The sequence below is a fragment of the Salmo salar genome, unplaced genomic scaffold (genome assembly GCF_965601325.2).
Source record: "Salmo salar unplaced genomic scaffold, fSalSal1 ptg000525l, whole genome shotgun sequence".
Classification (NCBI taxonomy): Eukaryota; Metazoa; Chordata; class Actinopteri; order Salmoniformes; family Salmonidae; genus Salmo; species Salmo salar.
The window spans coordinates 61367-80000 of record NW_027675410.1 but is presented as its reverse complement, the minus strand read 5'-3'; the positions used below and the strand labels follow the sequence as shown (position 1 = coordinate 80000).

Here is an 18634-nt window from a genome sequence, read left to right as displayed (position 1 = left end):
TACCCCAACCCCCTAATACCCCAACCCCCTTACACCCTAATACCCCAACCCCCTAACACCCAACCCCCTAATACCCCAACCCCCTTACACCCTTATACCCAACCCCCTAATACCCCAACCCCCTAATACCCTAATACCCCAACCCCCTTACACCCCCTAATACCCCAACCCCCTAATACCCCAACCCCCTTACCCCCTTACACCCCAACACCCTTATACCCCAACCCCCTTACACCCCCTAATACCCCAACCCCCTTACACCCCCTAATACCCCAACCCCCTTACACCCCCTTACACCCCAACACCCTTACACCCCAACACCCTTATACCCTAATACCCCAACCCCCTAATACCCCAACCCCCTAATACCCCAACACCCTTACACCCTAAAGGCGTCGGCATGCTTCAGTTCGTTTTAGCTGAACAACACGTGCTCCATAAATCCCTTAAAAGACCTTCGCTTGAAAGATGAGAAAAAACATCAATAGTACGGTTTGTCCATTGAGATGCCGTAGCCATTATACACTTCCTCAAAATAATCACAATTAACCCGGCTAGCTGAACCCGGCTAGCTGAACCCCGGCTAGCTGAACCCAGCTAGCTGAACCCCGGCTAGCTGAACCCCGGCTGGCTGAACCCCGGCTGGCTGAACCCCGGCTAGCTGAACCCCGGCTGGCTGAACCCCGGCTAGCTGAACCCCGGCTGGCTGAACCCCGGCTAGCTGAACCGTAGCCATTATACACTTCCTCAAAATAATCACAATTAACCCGGCTAGCTGAACCCAGCTAGCTGAACCCCGGCTAGCTGAACCCCGGCTAGCTGAACCCCGGCTAGCTGAACCCCGGCTGGCTGAACCCCGGCTAGCTAAACCCCGGCTGGCTGAACCCCGGCTAGCTGAACCCCGGCTAGCTGAACCCCGGCTGGCTGAACCCCGGCTGGCTGAACCCCGGCTGGCTGAACCCCGGCTGGCTGAACCCCGGCTAGCTGAACCCCGGCTAGCTGAACCCCGGCTAGCTGAACCCCGGCTGGCTGAACCCCGACCCCGGCTCGCTGAACCCCGGCTAGCTGAACCCCGGCTGGCTGAACCCCGGCTAGCTGAACCGTAGCCATTATACACTTCCTCAAAATAATCACAATTAACCCGGCTAGCTGAACCCGGCTAGCTGAACCCCGGCTGGCTGAACCCCGGCTAGCTGAACCCCGGCTAGCTGAACCGTAGCCATTATACACTTCCTCAAAATAATCACAATTAACCCGGCTAGCTGAACCCCGGCTAGCTGAACCCCGGCTAGCTGAACCCCGGCTGGCTGAACCCCGGCTAGCTGAACCCCGGCTGGCTGAACCCCGGCTGGCTGAACCCCGGCTGGCTGAACCCCGGCTGGCTGAACCCCGGCTAGCTGAACCGTAGCCATTATACACTTCCTCAAAATAATCACAAATAATTAACCCGGCTAGCTGAACCCAGCTAGCTGAACCCCGGCTAGCTGAACCCCGGCTAGTTGAACCCCGGCTAGCTGAACCCCGGCCATTATACACTTCCTCAAAATAATCACAATTAATTAACCCGGCTAGCTGAACCCCGGCTAGCTGAACCCCGGCTAGCTGAACTGTAGCCATTATACACTTCCTCAAAATAATCACAATTAATTAACCCGGCTAGCTGAACCCAGCTAGCTGAACCCCGGCTAGCTGAACCCCGGCTAGTTGAACCCCGGCTAGCTGAACCGTAGCCATTATACACTTCCTCAAAATAATCACAATTAATTACCCCGGCTAGCTGAACCCCGGCTAGCTGAACCCCGGCTAGCTGAACCCCGGCTAGCTGAACCCCGGCTAGCTGAACCGTAGCCATTATACACCTCAAAATAATCACAATGAATTGAAGACAACTCAACATTCAAGTTTTTGTCAAAATTAGTCGCACAATTTCACATCTAACTAAGATGTTTGGTGCAGTATTTCTCTATGGAAAAAAATGTGCATGAAAACGAGTTCTCTCGTTGAATGACAACAAAGACTTTATTGAAGAATCCCAGCTGTTGACGTAGGGGCTGAGACTTCGGCTCAGAACTTCGACTTGCCTCCAGAAAGACATTTAGTACCTGAGCAGCCCGGAAAACCCCTCTCCGAAGTCCAAAACGAACAAAAATGTCCCAAAATGTCAACATAACACACCGAACAACAATATAAACACAACCATTAGTTCATATGAGGAAACCAGTCAATGGAAATGCATTCATTAGGCCCTAATCTATGGAGGTCACATGACTGGGAATATAGATATCGGTTGGTCACAGGTACCTTTTAAAAGAACAGGTAGTGGGTGTGGATCAGAACCAGTCAGTATCTGGTGTCTCCACCATTTACCTCAAGCAGCGCGACACATCTCCTTCACATAGAGTTGATCAGGCTGTTGATTGTGGAATGTCGTCCCCACTCCTCTCCAATGGCTCTGAGAAGTTACTGGATATTGGTGGGAACTGGAACACGCCGTCGTACACCTCGATCCAGAGCATCCCAAACATGCTCAATAGCTGACATGTCGGGTGTGTATGCAGGCCATGGAAGAACTGGGAGATTTTCAACTTCCAGGAAATGTGTACAGATCCTAGCAACATGGGGCTGTGCATTATCATGCTGAAACATGGGGTGATGGAGACTGATGAATGGCCTCAGGATCTCCCCACCTCCACCATGGGGCCCATACCATAACCCCACCTCCACCATGGGGCCCATACCATAACCCCACCATGGGGCCCATACCATAACCCCACCTCCACCATGGGGCCCATACCATAACCCCACCATGGGGCCCATACCATAACCCCACCATGGGGCCCATACCATAACCCCACCTCCACCATGGGGCCCATACCATAACCCCACCTCCAACATGGGGCCCATACCATAACCCCACCTCCACCATGGGGCACATACCATAACCCCACCACCACCATGGGGCCCATACCATAACCCCACCTCCACCATGGGGCCCATACCATAACCCCACCTCCACCATGGGGCCCCATACCATAACCCCACCTCCACCATGGGGCCCATACCATAACCCCACCTCCACCATGGGGCCCATACCATAACCCCACCTCCACCATGGGGCCCATACCATAACCCCACCTCCACCATGGGGCCCATACCATAACCCCACCTCCACCATGGGGCCCATACCATAACCCCACACCTCCACCATGGGGCCCATACCATAACCCCACCTCCACCATGGGGCCCATACCATAACCCCACCTCCACCATGGGGCCCATACCATAACCCCACCTCCACCATGGGGCCCATACCATAACCTCACACCTCCACCATGGGGCCCATACCATAACCCCACACCTCCACCATGGGGCCCATACCATAACCCCACCTCCACCATGGGGCCCATACCATAACCCCACCTCCACCATGGGGCCCATACCATAACCCCACCTCCACCATGGGGCCCATACCATAACCCCACCTCCACCATGGGGCCCATAACCCCACCTCCACCATGGGGCCCATACCATAAACCCACCTCCACCATGGGGCCCATACCATAACCCCACCTCCACCATGGGGCCCATACCATAACCCCACCTCCACCATGGGGCCCTCTGTTCACAACATTAACATCAGTAAACCGCTCGCCAACACAACGCCATAAAAGCTGTCTGCCATCTACCAGGTACAGTTGAAATCGCGATTCACCCGTGAAAGCACATTTCTCCAGCGTGCCGAACTGCCGTCAGGTCAAGACCCTGCTGAGGACGACGAGCAGACGAGCTTCCCCAAGACGGTTTCTTATAGTTTGTGCAGAAATTCTACAGTTTCATCAGCTGTCCGGGTGGCTGGTCTCAGACGATCCCGCAGGTGAAGAAGCCGGATGTGGAGGTCCTTGGTTGGCATGGTAACACGTGGTCTGCAGGTTGTGAGGCCGGTTGGACGTACTGCCAAGTTCTCTAAAACGACGTTGGAGGCGGCTTATGGTAGAGAAATTAACATTAAATGATCTGGCAACAGCTCTGGTGAATATTCCTGCAGTCAGCCAATCGAATGCTCCCTCAATGTGAGAGCTCTGTGGTAGTGTTGTAAAAAAAAACTGCACATTTTAGAAAGGCCTTTTATTGTCCCCAGCACAAGGTGCACCTGTGTAATGATCATTCTGTTTAATCAGCTTGTTGATATGCCACACCTGTCAGGTGGATGGATTATCTTGGCAAAGGAGAAATGCTCACTAACAGGAATGTAAGCAAATCTATTCGCAACATTTTAGAGAAATTCGTTTTTTTGATGCATATGGAACTTTTCTGGGATCTTTTATTTCAGCTCCTGAAACACGGGACCAACAGTATACATGTTGAGATGAACTCTACCGTACTGTTATATTGTAGATGAACTCTACCGTACTGTTATATTGTAGATGAACTCTACCGTACTGTTATATTGTAGATGAACTCTACCGTACTGTTATATTGTAGTTCAGTGTAGATGAACTCTACTGTACTGTTATATTGTAGTTCAGTGTAGATGAACTCTACTGTACTGTTATATTGTAGTTCAGTGTAGATGAACTCTACTGTAATGTTATATTGTAGTTCAGTGTAGATGAACTCTACTGTACTGTTATATTGTAGTTCAGTGTAGATGAACTCTACTGTACTGTTATATTGTAGTTCAGTGTAGATGAACTCTACTGTAATGTTATATTGTAGTTCAGTGTAGATGAACTCTACCATAATGTTATATTGTAGTTCAGTGTAGATGAACTCTACCATAATGTTATATTGTAGTTCAGTGTAGATGAACTCTACCATAATGTTATATTGTAGTTCAGTGTAGATGAACTCTACCATAATGTTATATTGCAGTTCAGTGTAGATGAACTCTACCATAATGTTATATTGTAGTTCCGTGTAGATGAACTCTACCATAATGTTATATTGTAGTTCAGTGTAGATGAACTCTACCGTAATGTTATATTGTAGTTCAGTGTAGATGAACTCTACTGTACTGTTATATTGTAGTTCAGTGTAGATGAACTCTACCATAATGTTATATTGTAGTTCAGTGTAGATGAACTCTACCATAATGTTATATTGTAGTTCAGTGTAGATGAACTCTACCATAATGTTATATTGTAGTTCAGTGTAGATGAACTCTACCATAATGTTATATTGTAGTTCAGTGTAGATGAACTCTACCGTACTGTTATATTGTAGTTCAGTGTAGATGAACTCTACTGTACTGTTATATTGTAGTTCAGTGTAGATGAACTCTACTGTAATGTTATATTGTAGTTCAGTGTAGATGAACTCTACCATAATGTTATATTGTAGTTCAGTGTAGATGAACTCTACCATAATGTTATATTGTAGATCAGTGTAGATGAACTCTACTGTAATGTTATATTGCAGTTCAGTGTAGATGAACTCTACCATAATGTTATATTGTAGTTCAGTGTAGATGAACTCTACTGTACTGTTATATTGTAGTTCAGTGTAGATGTATGAACTCTACCATAATGTTATATTGTAGTTCAGTGTAGATGAACTCTACCGTAATGTTATATTGTAGTTTAGTGTAGATGTATGAACTCTACTGTAATGTTATATTGTAGTTCAGTGTAGATGTATGAACTCTACTGTAATGTTATATTGTAGTTCAGTGTAGATGAACTCTACCATAATGTTATATTGTAGTTCAGTGTAGATGAACTCTACTGTAATGTTATATTGTAGTTCAGTGTAGATGAACTCTACTGTAATGTTATATTGTAGTTCAGTGTAGATGAACTCTACCATAATGTTATATTGTAGTTCAGTGTAGATGAACTCTACCATAATGTTATATTGTAGTTCAGTGTAGATGAACTCTACTGTAATGTTATATTGTAGTTCAGTGTAGATGAACTCTACTGTACTGTTATATTGTAGTTCAGTGTAGATGAACTCTACCATAATGTTATATTGTAGTTCAGTGTAGATGAACTCTACCGTACTGTTATATTGTAGTTCAGTGTAGATGAACTCTACTGTAATGTTATATTGTAGTTCAGTGTAGATGAACTCTACTGTAATGTTATATTGTAGTTCAGTGTAGATGAACTCTACCGTACTGTTATATTGTAGTTCAGTGTAGATGAACTCTACCATAATGTTATATTGTAGTTCAGTGTAGATGAACTCTACTGTACTGTTATATTGTAGTTCAGTGTAGATGAACTCTACTGTAATGTTATATTGTAGTTCAGTGTAGATGAACTCTACCGTACTGTTATATTGTAGATCAGTGTAGATGAACTCTACTGTAATGTTATATTGTAGTTCAGTGTAGATGAACTCTACCGTACTGTTATATTGTAGATCAGTGTAGATGAACTCTACTGTAATGTTATATTGTAGTTCAGTGTAGATGTATGAACTCTACTGTACTGTTATATTGTAGTTCAGTGTAGATGAACTCTACCATAATGTTATATTGTAGTTCAGTGTAGATGAACTCTACCATAATGTTATATTGTAGTTCAGTGTAGATGAACTCTACCATAATGTTATATTGTAGTTCAGTGTAGATGTATGAACTCTACTGTAATGTTATATTGTAGTTCAGTGTAGATGAACTCTACCATAATGTTATATTGTAGTTCAGTGTAGATGAACTCTACTGTACTGTTATATTGTAGCTCAGTGTAGATGTATGAACTCTACCATAATGTTATATTGTAGTTCAGTGTAGATGAACTCTACCATAATGTTATATTGTAGTTCAGTGTAGATGAACTCTACTGTACTGTTATATTGTAGATCAGTGTAGATGAACTCTACTGTACTGTTATATTTTAGATCAGTGTAGATGAACTCTACCATAATGTTATATTGTAGTTCAGTGTAGATGAACTCTACTGTACTGTTATATTGTAGTTCAGTGTAGATGAACTCTACCATAATGTTATATTGTAGTTCAGTGTAGATGAACTCTACCATAATGTTATATTGTAGTTCAGTGTAGATGAACTCTACCATAATGTTATATTGTAGTTCAGTGTAGATGAACTCTACCATAATGTTATATTGTAGTTCAGTGTAGATGAACTCTACTATATTGTAGTTCAGTGTAGATGAACTCTACTGTAATGTTATATTGTAGTTCAGTGTAGATGAACTCTACTGTACTGTTATATTGTAGTTCAGTGTAGATGAACTCTACCGTACTGTTATATTGTAGTTCAGTGTAGATGTATGAACTCTACTGTAATGTTATATTGTAGTTCAGTGTAGATTAACTCTACTGTAATGTTATATTGTAGTTCAGTGTAGATTAACTCTACCGTAATGTTATATTGTAGTTCAGTGTAGATGAACTCTACTGTACTGTTATATTGTAGTTCAGTGTAGATGAACTCTACCATAATGTTATATTGTAGTTCAGTGTAGATGAACTCTACTGTAATGTTATATTGTAGTTCAGTGTAGATGAACTCTACTGTAATGTTATATTGTAGTTCAGTGTAGATGAACTCTACCATAATGTTATATTGTAGTTCAGTGTAGATGAACTCTACCATAATGTTATATTGTAGTTCAGTGTAGATGAACTCTACCATAATGTTATATTGTAGTTCAGTGTAGATGAACTCTACCATAATGTTATATTGTAGTTCAGTGTAGATGAACTCTACTATATTGTAGTTCAGTGTAGATGAACTCTACCGTAATGTTATATTGTAGTTCAGTGTAGATGAACTCTACTGTACTGTTATATTGTAGTTCAGTGTAGATGAACTCTACTGTAATGTTATATTGTAGTTCAGTGTAGATGAACTCTACTGTAATGTTTCGTCTGGGAAGCATGCAGATGTCTTAACCCAATGCTGTTGAATCCATGACAGGACTGTGGAGGATTAGGCCTGTGTGTGTTCAGTGCATTGGGAAAGTATTCAGACCCCTTCACTTTTTCCACAGCCTTATTCTAAAATTGATAAAAAAAAACATAATAAAAGCAAAAACAGGTTAAGACATTTTTGCAAATGTATCAAATATTAAAAAATCATCAAATTTATATAAGTATTCAGACCCTTTACTCAATACTTTGAAGCACCTTTGGCAGCGATTACAGCCTCGAGTCTTCTTGGGTCTGACGCTACAAGCTTGGCACACCTGTATTTGGGGAGTTTCTCCCATTCTTCTCTGCAGATCCTCTCAAGCTCTGTCAGGTTGGATGGGGAGCGTCGCTGCACAGCTATTTTCAGGTCTCTCCAGAGCTGTTCGATCAGGTTCAAGTCCAGGCTCTGGCTGGGCCACTCAAGGACATTCAGAGACTTGTCCTGAAGCCACTCCAGTGTTGTCTTGGCTGTGTGCTTAGGGTCGTTGTCCTGTTGGAAGGTGAACCTTCACCCCAGTCTGAGGTCCTGAGCGTTCTAGAGCAGGTTTTCATCAAGGATCTCTCTGTACTTTGCTCCGTTCATCTCTCCCTCGATCCTGACTAGTCTCCCAGTCCCTGCTGCTGAAAAACATCCTCACAGCATGATGCTGCCACCATGCTTCACTGTAGGGATGGTATTGGCCAGATGATGAGCGGCGCCTGGTTTTCTCCAGACATAACGCTTGGCATTCAGGCCAAAGAGTTCAATCTTGTTTCTCATGGTCTGAGAGTCTTTTCGTCGTGCCTTTTACTGAGGAGTGGCTTCCGTCTGGCCACTCTACTATAAAGGCCTGATTGGTGGAGTGCTGGGTTAACCTTCCAGAAGGACAACCAATTCCACAGAGGAGCTCTGTCAGAGTGACCATCGGGTTCTTGGTCACCTCCCTGACCGGGCGGCCGGCTCTAGGAGGAGTCTTGGTGGTTCCAAACTTCTTCCATTGAAGAATGATGGAGGCCACTGTGTTCTTAGACCTTCAATGCTGCAGATTTATTTTTTGGTACCCTTCCCCCAGATCTGTGCCTCGACACAATCCTGTCTCGGAGCTCTACGGACAGTTCCTTCGACCTCATGGCTTGGTTTCTGCTCTACCTGTCAACTGTGGGACCTTATATAGACAGGTGTGAGCCTTTCCAAATCATGTCCTATCAATTTAATTTACCACAGGTGGACTTCAATCAAGTTGTAGAAACATCTCAAGGATGATCAATGGAAACAGGAAGCACCTGAACTCCATTTGGAGCCTCATAGCAAAGGGTCTGAATACTGATCAGGTCTGTCACTGATGTGAATCAGCTTTCTGTAGATGGATTAAACAACTGTTTTCCTCCATTGTAGAATAAGGCTGTAACGTAACAGATGGATTAAACAACTGTTTTCCTCCATTGTAGAATAAGGCTGTAACGTAACAGATGGATTAAACAACTGTTTTCCTCCATTGTAGAATAAGGCTGTAACGTAACAGATGGATTAAACAACTGTTTTCCTCCATTGTAGAATAAGGCTGTAACGTAACAGATGGATTAAACAACTGTTTTCCTCCATTGTAGAATAAGGCTGTAACGTAACAGATGGATTAAATAACTGTTTTCCTCCATTGTAGAATAAGGCTGTAACGTAACAGATGGATTAAATAACTGTTTTCCTCCATTGTAGAATAAGGCTGTAACGTAACAGATGGATTAAATAACTGTTTTCCTCCATTGTAGAATAAGGCTGTAACGTAACAGATGGATTAAATAACTGTTTTCCTCCATTGTAGAATAAGGCTGTAACGTAACAGATGGATTAAATAACTGTTTTCCTCCATTGTAGAATAAGGCTGTAACGTAACAGATGGATTAAACAACTGTTTTCCTCCATTGTAGAATAAGGCTGTAACGTAACAGATGGATTAAATAACTGTTTTCCTCCATTGTAGAATAAGGCTGTAACGTAACAGATGGATTAAACAACTGTTTTCCTCCATTGTAGAATAAGGCTGTAACGTAACAAAATGTGTAACAAGGGAAGGGGTCTGAATCCTTTCCGAATGCACTGTATTTGTTAGCGTACGTGTGACCGTCTGTCTCCAGGTTGAAGTCCATGTGTAGAGACGTGTCCTCTTCAGCTGTGGTCTACAGACCTCTGGGAACACTGAAACGCACCAGACCAGAGCAGCAAACCCACGGTGAGTCTCTCTCCTGACCACAGCCAGCTGTCCCTTCCAACCAGCCTTTCTACATTATTTCACCGCTTTGTGATTGGCTCTGTTTTTTTTTTTTTATATCAGATGTGGACCGTGCTGATTGGCTGTTTGAGGGGGCGGACCTGGCCCCTGTCAGGAAGAGGGTGATGATGCAGGAGGCCACACCCACAACGCTCACTAACCCTCCCGACGATCCTCTTCCCTTCACACCTCTCGTCACCGGAGACTACATGGACTGTACCGAATCTAATGACGATGAGGAGGGGGAGGAGGGAGAGAGAGGTGGGGAGGAGAGGGACCTGGAGGAAGGAGAGAGAGGTGGGGAGGAGAGAGACCTGGAGGAAGGAGAGAGAGGTGGGGAGGAGAGAGACCTGGAGGAAGGAGAGAGAGGTGGGGAGGAGAGAGACCTGGAGGAAGGAGAGAGAGGTGGGGAGGAGAGAGACCTGGAGGAAGGAGAGAGAGGTGGGGAGGAGAGAGACCTGGAGGAAGGAGAGAGAGGTGGGGAGGAGAGAGACCTGGAGGAAGGAGAGAGAGGTGGGGAGGAGAGAGACCTGGAGGAAGGAGAGAGAGGTGGGGAGGAGAGAGACCTGGAGGAAGGAGAGAGAGGTGGGGAGGAGAGAGACCTGGAGGAAGGAGAGAGAGGTGGGGAGGAGAGAGACCTGGAGGAAGGAGAGAGAGGTGGGGAGGAGAGAGACCTGGAGGAAGGAGAGAGAGGTGGGGAGGAGAGGGATGAGGGGTCTGTATCTAATTCTGGCCCCCCTCCTCGCTGGGAGGAGTTTTTCACCACGGAGATACTGACGGACAGCCAGACCAGCCAACCAAACTCCTGCTCTCACACAAGCCCCTCCCACTCTCCACTGACAGGCTCCCAGACCCCAGAGCTGTTTGTTGATGACTTCGTCACACTCCCCTCGCCGTCAATTCCTCTCTCGGCTGGGCGAGGCCCGAGTCAGGCTGACAGCATGCTCATCCAATCAGAAGACCGGTGTCAGGGAGATGCATTGACCAATCTGGAGGCTTGGGGGAGGAGTGTGGCAGCCACACTAACCAATCAGAGCCAACGGAGTCTCAGATGTCTTCGGACTTTGACATCCCGTCTACGCCGGATTCGGACCGACCCGGACCAGACGAGCTCAGCGATCTGTACAGGAGACTGGCCGCTGGAGAGGAAGTGGTCACCAGGACAGGAAGTCAGTCCCTCTGACCAACTCTTTGTATAGAGGGAAGAGGAAGCGATTCATAGACAGTCAATGACCAAAGCCAGCTGCTAATGCAGTGGTGCCTATGAGAGAGCAGTCACCTGCAGCAGTCTGGAACATTGTGGCCATGATATACAGTAGCTTAGTCATTTCCCAACCTTAGCACCCAATGATCGTTCCATCCAGGTGACTACTTTAAAATGGTGGAAGCCCTCAATATCCAGGATATATGGGAGAGGAGTCCAGGATATATGGGAGAGGAGTCCAGGTTATAGAGGGGTCCAGGTTATAGAGGGGTCCAGGTTATAGAGGGGTCCAGGTTATATGGGAGAGGAGTCCAGGATATATGGGAGAGGAGTCCAGGATATATGGGAGAGGGGTCCAGGTTATAGAGGGGTCCAGGTTATAGAGGGGTCCAGGTTATAGAGGGGTCCAGGTTATATGGGAGAGGAGTCCAGGATATATGGGAGAGGGGTCCAGGTTATAGAGGGGTCCAGGTTATATGGGAGAGGAGTCCAGGATATATGGGAGAGGAGTCCAGGTTATAGAGGAGTCCAGGATATATGGGAGAGGGGTCCAGGATATATGGGAGAGGGGTCCAGGATATATGGGAGAGGGGTCCAGGTTATAGAGGGGTCCAGGTTATAGAGGGGTCCAGGTTATATGGGAGAGGAGTCCAGGTTATATGGGAGAGGAGTCCAGGATATATGGGAGAGGAGTCCAGGATATATGGGAGAGGAGTCCAGGATATATGGGAGAGGAGTCCAGGATATATGGGAGAGGGGTCCAGGTTATAGAGGGGTCCAGGTTATAGAGGGGTCCAGGTTATATGGGAGAGGAGTCCAGGTTATATGGGAGAGGAGTCCAGGATATATGGGAGAGGAGTCCAGGATATATGGGAGAGGAGTCCAGGATATATGGGAGAGGAGTCCAGGATATATGGGAGAGGAGTCCAGGATATATGGGAGAGGAGTCCAGGATATATGGGAGAGGAGTCCAGGTTATAGAGGAGTCCAGGATATATGGGAGAGGGGTCCAGGATATATGGGAGAGGGGTCCAGGATATATGGGAGAGGAGTCCAGGATATATGGGAGAGGAGTCCAGGATATATGGGAGAGGAGAGGAATTATCTACACAGACCTTCCCCATGATACCTTACCCACGCCCTACTGTTATAGAGACACCTTACCCACGCCCTACTGTTATAGAGACACCTTACCCACGCCCTACTGTTATAGAGACACCTTACCCACGCCCTACTGTTATAGAGACACCTTACCCACGCCCTACTGTTATAGAGACACCTTACCCACGCCCTACTGTTATAGAGACACCTTACCCACGCCCTACTGTTATAGAGACACCTTACCCACGCCCTACTGTTATAGAGACACCTTACCCACGCCCTACTGTTATCGAGACACCTTACCCACGCCCTACTGTTATAGAGACACCTTACCCACGCCCTACTGTTATAGAGACACCTTACCCACGCCCTACTGTTAGAGACACCTTACCCACGCCCTACTGTTATAGAGACACCTTACCCACGCCCTACTGTTATAGAGATACCTTACCCACGCCCTACTGTTATAGAGATACCTTACCCACACCCTACTGTTATAGACACCTTACCCACGCCCTACTGTTATAGACACCTTACCCACGCCCTACTGTTATAGAGATACCTTACCCACGCCCTACTGTTATAGAGATACCTTACCCACGCCCTACTGTTATAGAGACACCTTACCCACACCCTACTGTTATAGAGACCTTACCCACACCCTACTGTTATAGAGACACCTTACCCACGCCCTACTGTTATAGAGCACACCTTACCCACGCCCTACTGTTATAGAGACACCTTACCCACGCCCTACTGTTATAGAGACACCTTACCCACGCCCTACTGTTATAGAGACACCTTACCCACGCCCTACTGTTATAGAGCACCTTACCCACGCCCTACTGTTATAGAGATACCTTACCCACGCCCTACTGTTATAGAGACACCTTACCCACGCCCTACTGTTATAGAGACACCTTACCCACGCCCTACTGTCAGAGACACCTTACCAACGCCCTACTGTTAGAGACACCTTACCCACGCCCTACCGTCATAGAGACACCTTACCCACGCCCTACTGTTATAGACACCTTACCCACGCCCTACTGTTATAGAGACACCTTACCCACGCCCTACTGTTATAGAGACACCTTACCCACGCCCTACTGTTATAGAGACACCTTACCCACGCCCTACTGTTATAGAGACACCTTACCCACGCCCTACTGTTATAGACACCTTACCCACGCCCTACTGTTATAGAGAACCTTACCCACCCCTACTGTTATAGAGACACCTTACCCACGCCCTACTGTTATAGAACACCTTACCCACGCCCTACTGTTATAGAGACACCTTACCCACGCCCTACTGTTATAGACACACCTTACCCACGCCCTACTGTTATAGACACCTTACCCACGCCCTACTGTTATAGACACCTTACCCACGCCCTACTGTTAGAGACACCTTACCCACGCCCTACTGTTATAGACACCTTACCCACGACCTACTGTTATAGAGACCTTACCCACACCCTACTGTTATAGAGACACCTTACCCACGCCCTACTGTTATAGAGATACCTTACCCACGCCCTACTGTTATAGAGACACCTTACCCACGCCCTACTGTTATAGAGACACCTTACCCACGCCCTACTGTTATAGAGACGCCCTACTGTTATAGAGACACCTTACCCACGCCTACTGTTATAGACACCTTACCCACGCCCTACTGTTATAGAGACACCTTACCCACGCCCTACTGTTATAGAGATACCTTACCCACGCCCTACTGTTATAGAGACACCTTACCCACGTCCTACTGTTATAGACACACCTTACCCACGCCTACTGTTATAGACACCTTACCCACGCCCTACTGTTATAGAGATACCTTACCCACGCCCTACTGTTATAGACACCTTACCCACGCCCTACTGTTATAGACACCTTACCCACGCCCTACTGTTATAGACACCTTACCCACGCCCTACTGTTATAGACACCTTACCCACGCCCTACTGTTATAGAGATGCCTTACCCACGCCCTACTGTTATAGACACCTTACCCACGCCCTACTGTTATAGACACCTTACCCACACCCTACTGTTATAGACACCTTACCCACGCCCTACTGTTATAGAGATACCTTACCCACACACTACTGTTATAGAGACACCTTACCCACGCCCTACTGTTATAGAGACACCTTACCCACGCCCTACTGTTATAGAGACGCCCTACTGTTATAGAGACACCTTACCCACACCCTACTGTTATAGAGACCTTACCCACACCCTACTGTTATAGACACCTTACCCACGCCCTACTGTTATAGACACCTTACCCACACCCTACTGTTATAGACACCTTACCCACGCCCTACTGTTATAGAGATACCTTACCCACACCCTACTGTTATAGAGACACCTTACCCACGCCCTACTGTTATAGAGACACCTTACCCACGCCCTACTGTTATAGAGACGCCCTACTGTTATAGAGACACCTTACCCACACCCTACTGTTATAGAGACCTTACCCACACCCTACTGTTATAGACACCTTACCCACGCCCTACTGTTATAGACACCTTACCCACGCCCTACTGTTATAGATACCTTACCCACGCCCTACTGTTATAGACACCTTACCCACGCCCTACTGTTATAGAGACACCTTACCCACGCCCCTACTGTTATAGAGACGCCCTACTGTTATAGAGACACCTTACCCACGCCCTACTGTTATAGACACCTTACCCACGCCCTACTGTTATAGAGATACCTTACCCACGCCCTACTGTTATAGACACCTTACCCACGCCCTACTGTTATAGACACCTTACCCACACCCTACTGTTATAGAGACACCTTACCCACGCCCTACTGTTATAGAGACCTTACCCACGCCCTACTGTTATAGACACCTTACCCACGCCCTACTGTTATAGACACCTTACCCACCCCTACTGTTATAGAGACACCTTACCCACGCCCTACTGTTATAGAAACCTTACCCACGCCCTACTGTTATAGAGACCTTACCCACGCCCTACTGTTATAGACACCTTACCCACGCCCTACTGTTATAGACACCTTACCCACCCCTACTGTTATAGAGAACCTTACCCACGCCCTACTGTTATAGACACCTTACCCACGCCCTACTGTTATAGAGACCTTACCCACGCCCTACTGTTATAGAACCTTACCCACGCCCTACTGTTATAGAGATGCCCTATATACACATGTACCCTACCAGCGCCTGCTGCACACCTGGCCTATCAGGGCCAAGAGAACCCACAGCGACGCCCCTGTGAATGTTCAGCAGGGAACACAGACCTGCAGTCTCTTCCTGCCAGGCTGAGAGACCACGGAGAGAATAACCGCTGTTCGTAACTGGAGAGAATAAAGGAAGTCTGTTGCAGCTGTTCGTAACTGAAGAGAATAAAGGAACTAAGTTAAACCAGAATGTCTTTATTTAAACTTTAAAAAGGAACTTTAATGACATTAACTTGGTGGTGAAATCAGGAGGCTGCTGATATGCTGATGGCTTCAGTCTTCCCACTGTTCTGCTCCACACAGCTCACATGGAGAGACCCGTCCCTGAAACACACACAGGTTACACACGGTCCGAATACACGGTCCGGTCCACACACACACGGTCCAGTCCACACAGCTCACATGGAGAGACCCGTCCCTGAAACACACACAGGTTACACACGGTCCGAATACACGGTCCACACACACACGGTCCAGTCCACACAGCTCACATGGAGAGACCCGTCCCTGAAACACACACAGGTTACACACGGTCCGAATACACGGTCCACACACACACGGTCCAGTCCACACAGCTCACATGGAGAGACCCGTCCCTGAAACACACACAGGTTACACACGGTCCGGTCCACACACACACGGTCCAGTCCACACAGCTCACATGGAGAGACCCGTCCCTGAAACACACACAGGTTACACACGGTCCGAATACACGGTCCACACACACACGGTCCAGTCCACACAGCTCACATGGAGAGACCCGTCCCTGAAACACACACAGGTTACACACGGTCCGAATACACGGTCCACACACACACGGTCCAGTCCACACAGCTCACATGGAGAGACCCGTCCCTGAAACACACACAGGTTACACACGGTCCGAATACACGGTCCACACACACACGGTCCAGTCCACACAGCTCACATGGAGAGACCCGTCCCTGAAACACACACAGGTTACACACGGTCCGGTCCACACACACACGGTCCAGTCCACACAGCTCACATGGAGAGACCCGTCCCTGAAACACACACAGGTTACACACGGTCCGAATAAACGGTCCGGTCCACACACACACGGTCCAGTCCACACAGCTCACATGGAGAGACCCGTCCCTGAAACACACACAGGTTACACACGGCCCGGTCCACACACACACGGTCCAGTCCACACAGCTCACATGGAGAGACCCGTCCCTGAAACACACACAGGTTACACACGGCCCGGTCCACACACACGGTCCGGTCCCCACACACACACACACGGTCCGGTCCAGTCCACCACCACGGCCCGGTCCACAGCTGAAACAGAGTGCTGCTGGGAGTTACCTCTTCATGGTTACCACGGCATCAATGTCATGGTTGTCCTCTTTGGTCTCCAGGTCTCTCAGAACAATCTGCAGACAAGAGACATGTTGGTTCTCTGGTGGAGGGGGGGAGGAGGGGGGAGAGGAGGGGGAGGAGGGGGGGGGGAGGAGGGGAGGGGAGGGAGGGGAGGGGGAGGTCTCTCAGAACAATCTGCAGATAAGAGACATGTTGGTGTGTGTGTACCTTGGCCAGTCTCTCTGCTGCTCTGTGTGTGTGTGTGTGTGTGTGTGTGTGTGTGTGTGTGTATGTGTGTGTGTGTGTGTACCTTGGCCAGTCTCTCTGGCTGCTCTGTGGTTTTCTGGTAAAGCTCCAGACAGAGAGATGCCAAGCGGCCAGGACCAGACAGGATGTGATGTCGCCGAGCAGGAAGGGGCGTGCCCGAGGGGAGGAGCACAGAGAACACCTCAGCCCCTGTTTCATCCACCTCCTGTCAATCACACAGATTAGCCAATCAGAAGCTGCTCTATTAGTCGTGTGTGTGTGTGTGTGTGTGTGTGTGTACCTTGAGCAGAATGTCTGAGACACAGGCTTCCACGGTAACAGACTCTGGGGAGGAGCCAATCTCCCGGCCGACTAGAAGGCCCGCCTCCATCGCTGCGCCGACCGCAATGACCTCATCAGGAGGGGCGGAGCTTAGCAGCTCCACGTCAGCGAACAGATCTCTGATCATCTGCTGCAGCCGAGGAATCCTGGCAGACCCCCCCACAGAGAACCACCTGGAACACACACACACCGTTAACCCCCCCACAGAGAACCACCTGGAACACACACACACACACACCGTTAACCCCCCACAGAGAACCACCTGGAACACACACACACCGTTAACCCCCCACAGAGAACCACCTGGAACACACACACACCGTTAACCCCCCACAGAGAACCACCTGGAACACACACACACCGTTAACCCCCCCCACAGAGAACCACCTGGAACACACACACACCCTTAACCCCCCACAGAGAACCACCTGGAACACACACACACCGTTAACCCCCCACAGAGAACCACCTGGAACACACACACACCCTTAACCCCCCACAGAGAACCACCTGGAACACACACACACCGTTAACCCCCACAGAGAACCACCTGGAACACACACATACACCGTTAACCCCCCCACAGAGAACCGCCTGGAACACACACATACACCGTTAACCCCCCCACAGAGAACCGCCTGGAACACACACACACCGTTAACCCCCCACAGAGAACCACCTGGAACACACACACACCGTTAACCCCCCACAGAGAACCACCTGGAACACACACACACACACACCGTTAACCCCCCCACAGAGAACCACCTGGAACACACACACACACACCGTTAACCCCCCACAGAGAACCGCCTGGAACACACACACACCGTTAACCCCCCACAGAGAACCGCCTGGAACACACACACACACCGTTAACCCCCCACAGAGAACCACCTGGAACACACACACACCGTTAACCCCCCACAGAGAACCACCTGGAACACACACACACCGTTAACCCCCCACAGAGAACCGCCTGGAACACACACACACACCGTTAACCCCCCACAGAGAACCACCTGGAACACACACACACCGTTAACCCCCC

At 48.0% G+C, this 18634-nt stretch overlaps 2 protein-coding genes and 1 long non-coding RNA gene across 5 annotated transcripts in view; 1 reads left to right on the top strand and 2 right to left on the bottom strand.

Moving 5' to 3' along the window:
* The window catches only part of LOC106595226 (protein artemis), a 34420-nt gene extending 21995 nt beyond the window's left edge, over positions 1-12425 (top strand). Inside the window, exons 13-15 of one of the 3 annotated variants that reach the window (XR_014391474.1) lie at positions 9998-10092; positions 10195-11577; positions 11746-12425. Coding sequence is in view for 1 of the 3 variants with exons in the window: in XM_082972034.1 (XP_082828160.1) it covers positions 9998-10092; positions 10195-11330 (1231 nt within the window). In the remaining 2 variants the exon portion in view is untranslated. Of the gene's footprint in view, positions 1-9997; positions 10093-10194 lie in introns of all 3 variants that reach the window. The other 2 variants (XR_014391473.1, XM_082972034.1) reach the window with 2 other exon arrangements.
* Positions 12426-12922: 497 nt separating this feature from the next.
* On the bottom strand, positions 12923-14201 carry LOC145876249 (uncharacterized). Its single transcript, XR_014391472.1, has 3 exons — positions 13906-14201; positions 13443-13590; positions 12923-12968 (listed from the first exon to the last, which is right to left on the bottom strand). It is a non-coding gene; the product is annotated as an uncharacterized LOC145876249 (long non-coding RNA).
* A 1647-nt stretch (positions 14202-15848) lies between these two features.
* The window catches only part of LOC106595188 (heat shock 70 kDa protein 14), a 32430-nt gene continuing 29644 nt past the window's right edge, over positions 15849-18634 (bottom strand). Inside the window, exons 10-13 of the mRNA XM_082972033.1 lie at positions 17543-17756; positions 17306-17467; positions 17002-17069; positions 15849-15993 (exon numbers count right to left, since the gene is read on the bottom strand). Of these exons, the coding sequence (XP_082828159.1) occupies positions 15915-15993; positions 17002-17069; positions 17306-17467; positions 17543-17756 (523 nt within the window). The 3' untranslated portion in view covers positions 15849-15914. The remainder of the gene's footprint in view (positions 15994-17001; positions 17070-17305; positions 17468-17542; positions 17757-18634) is intronic.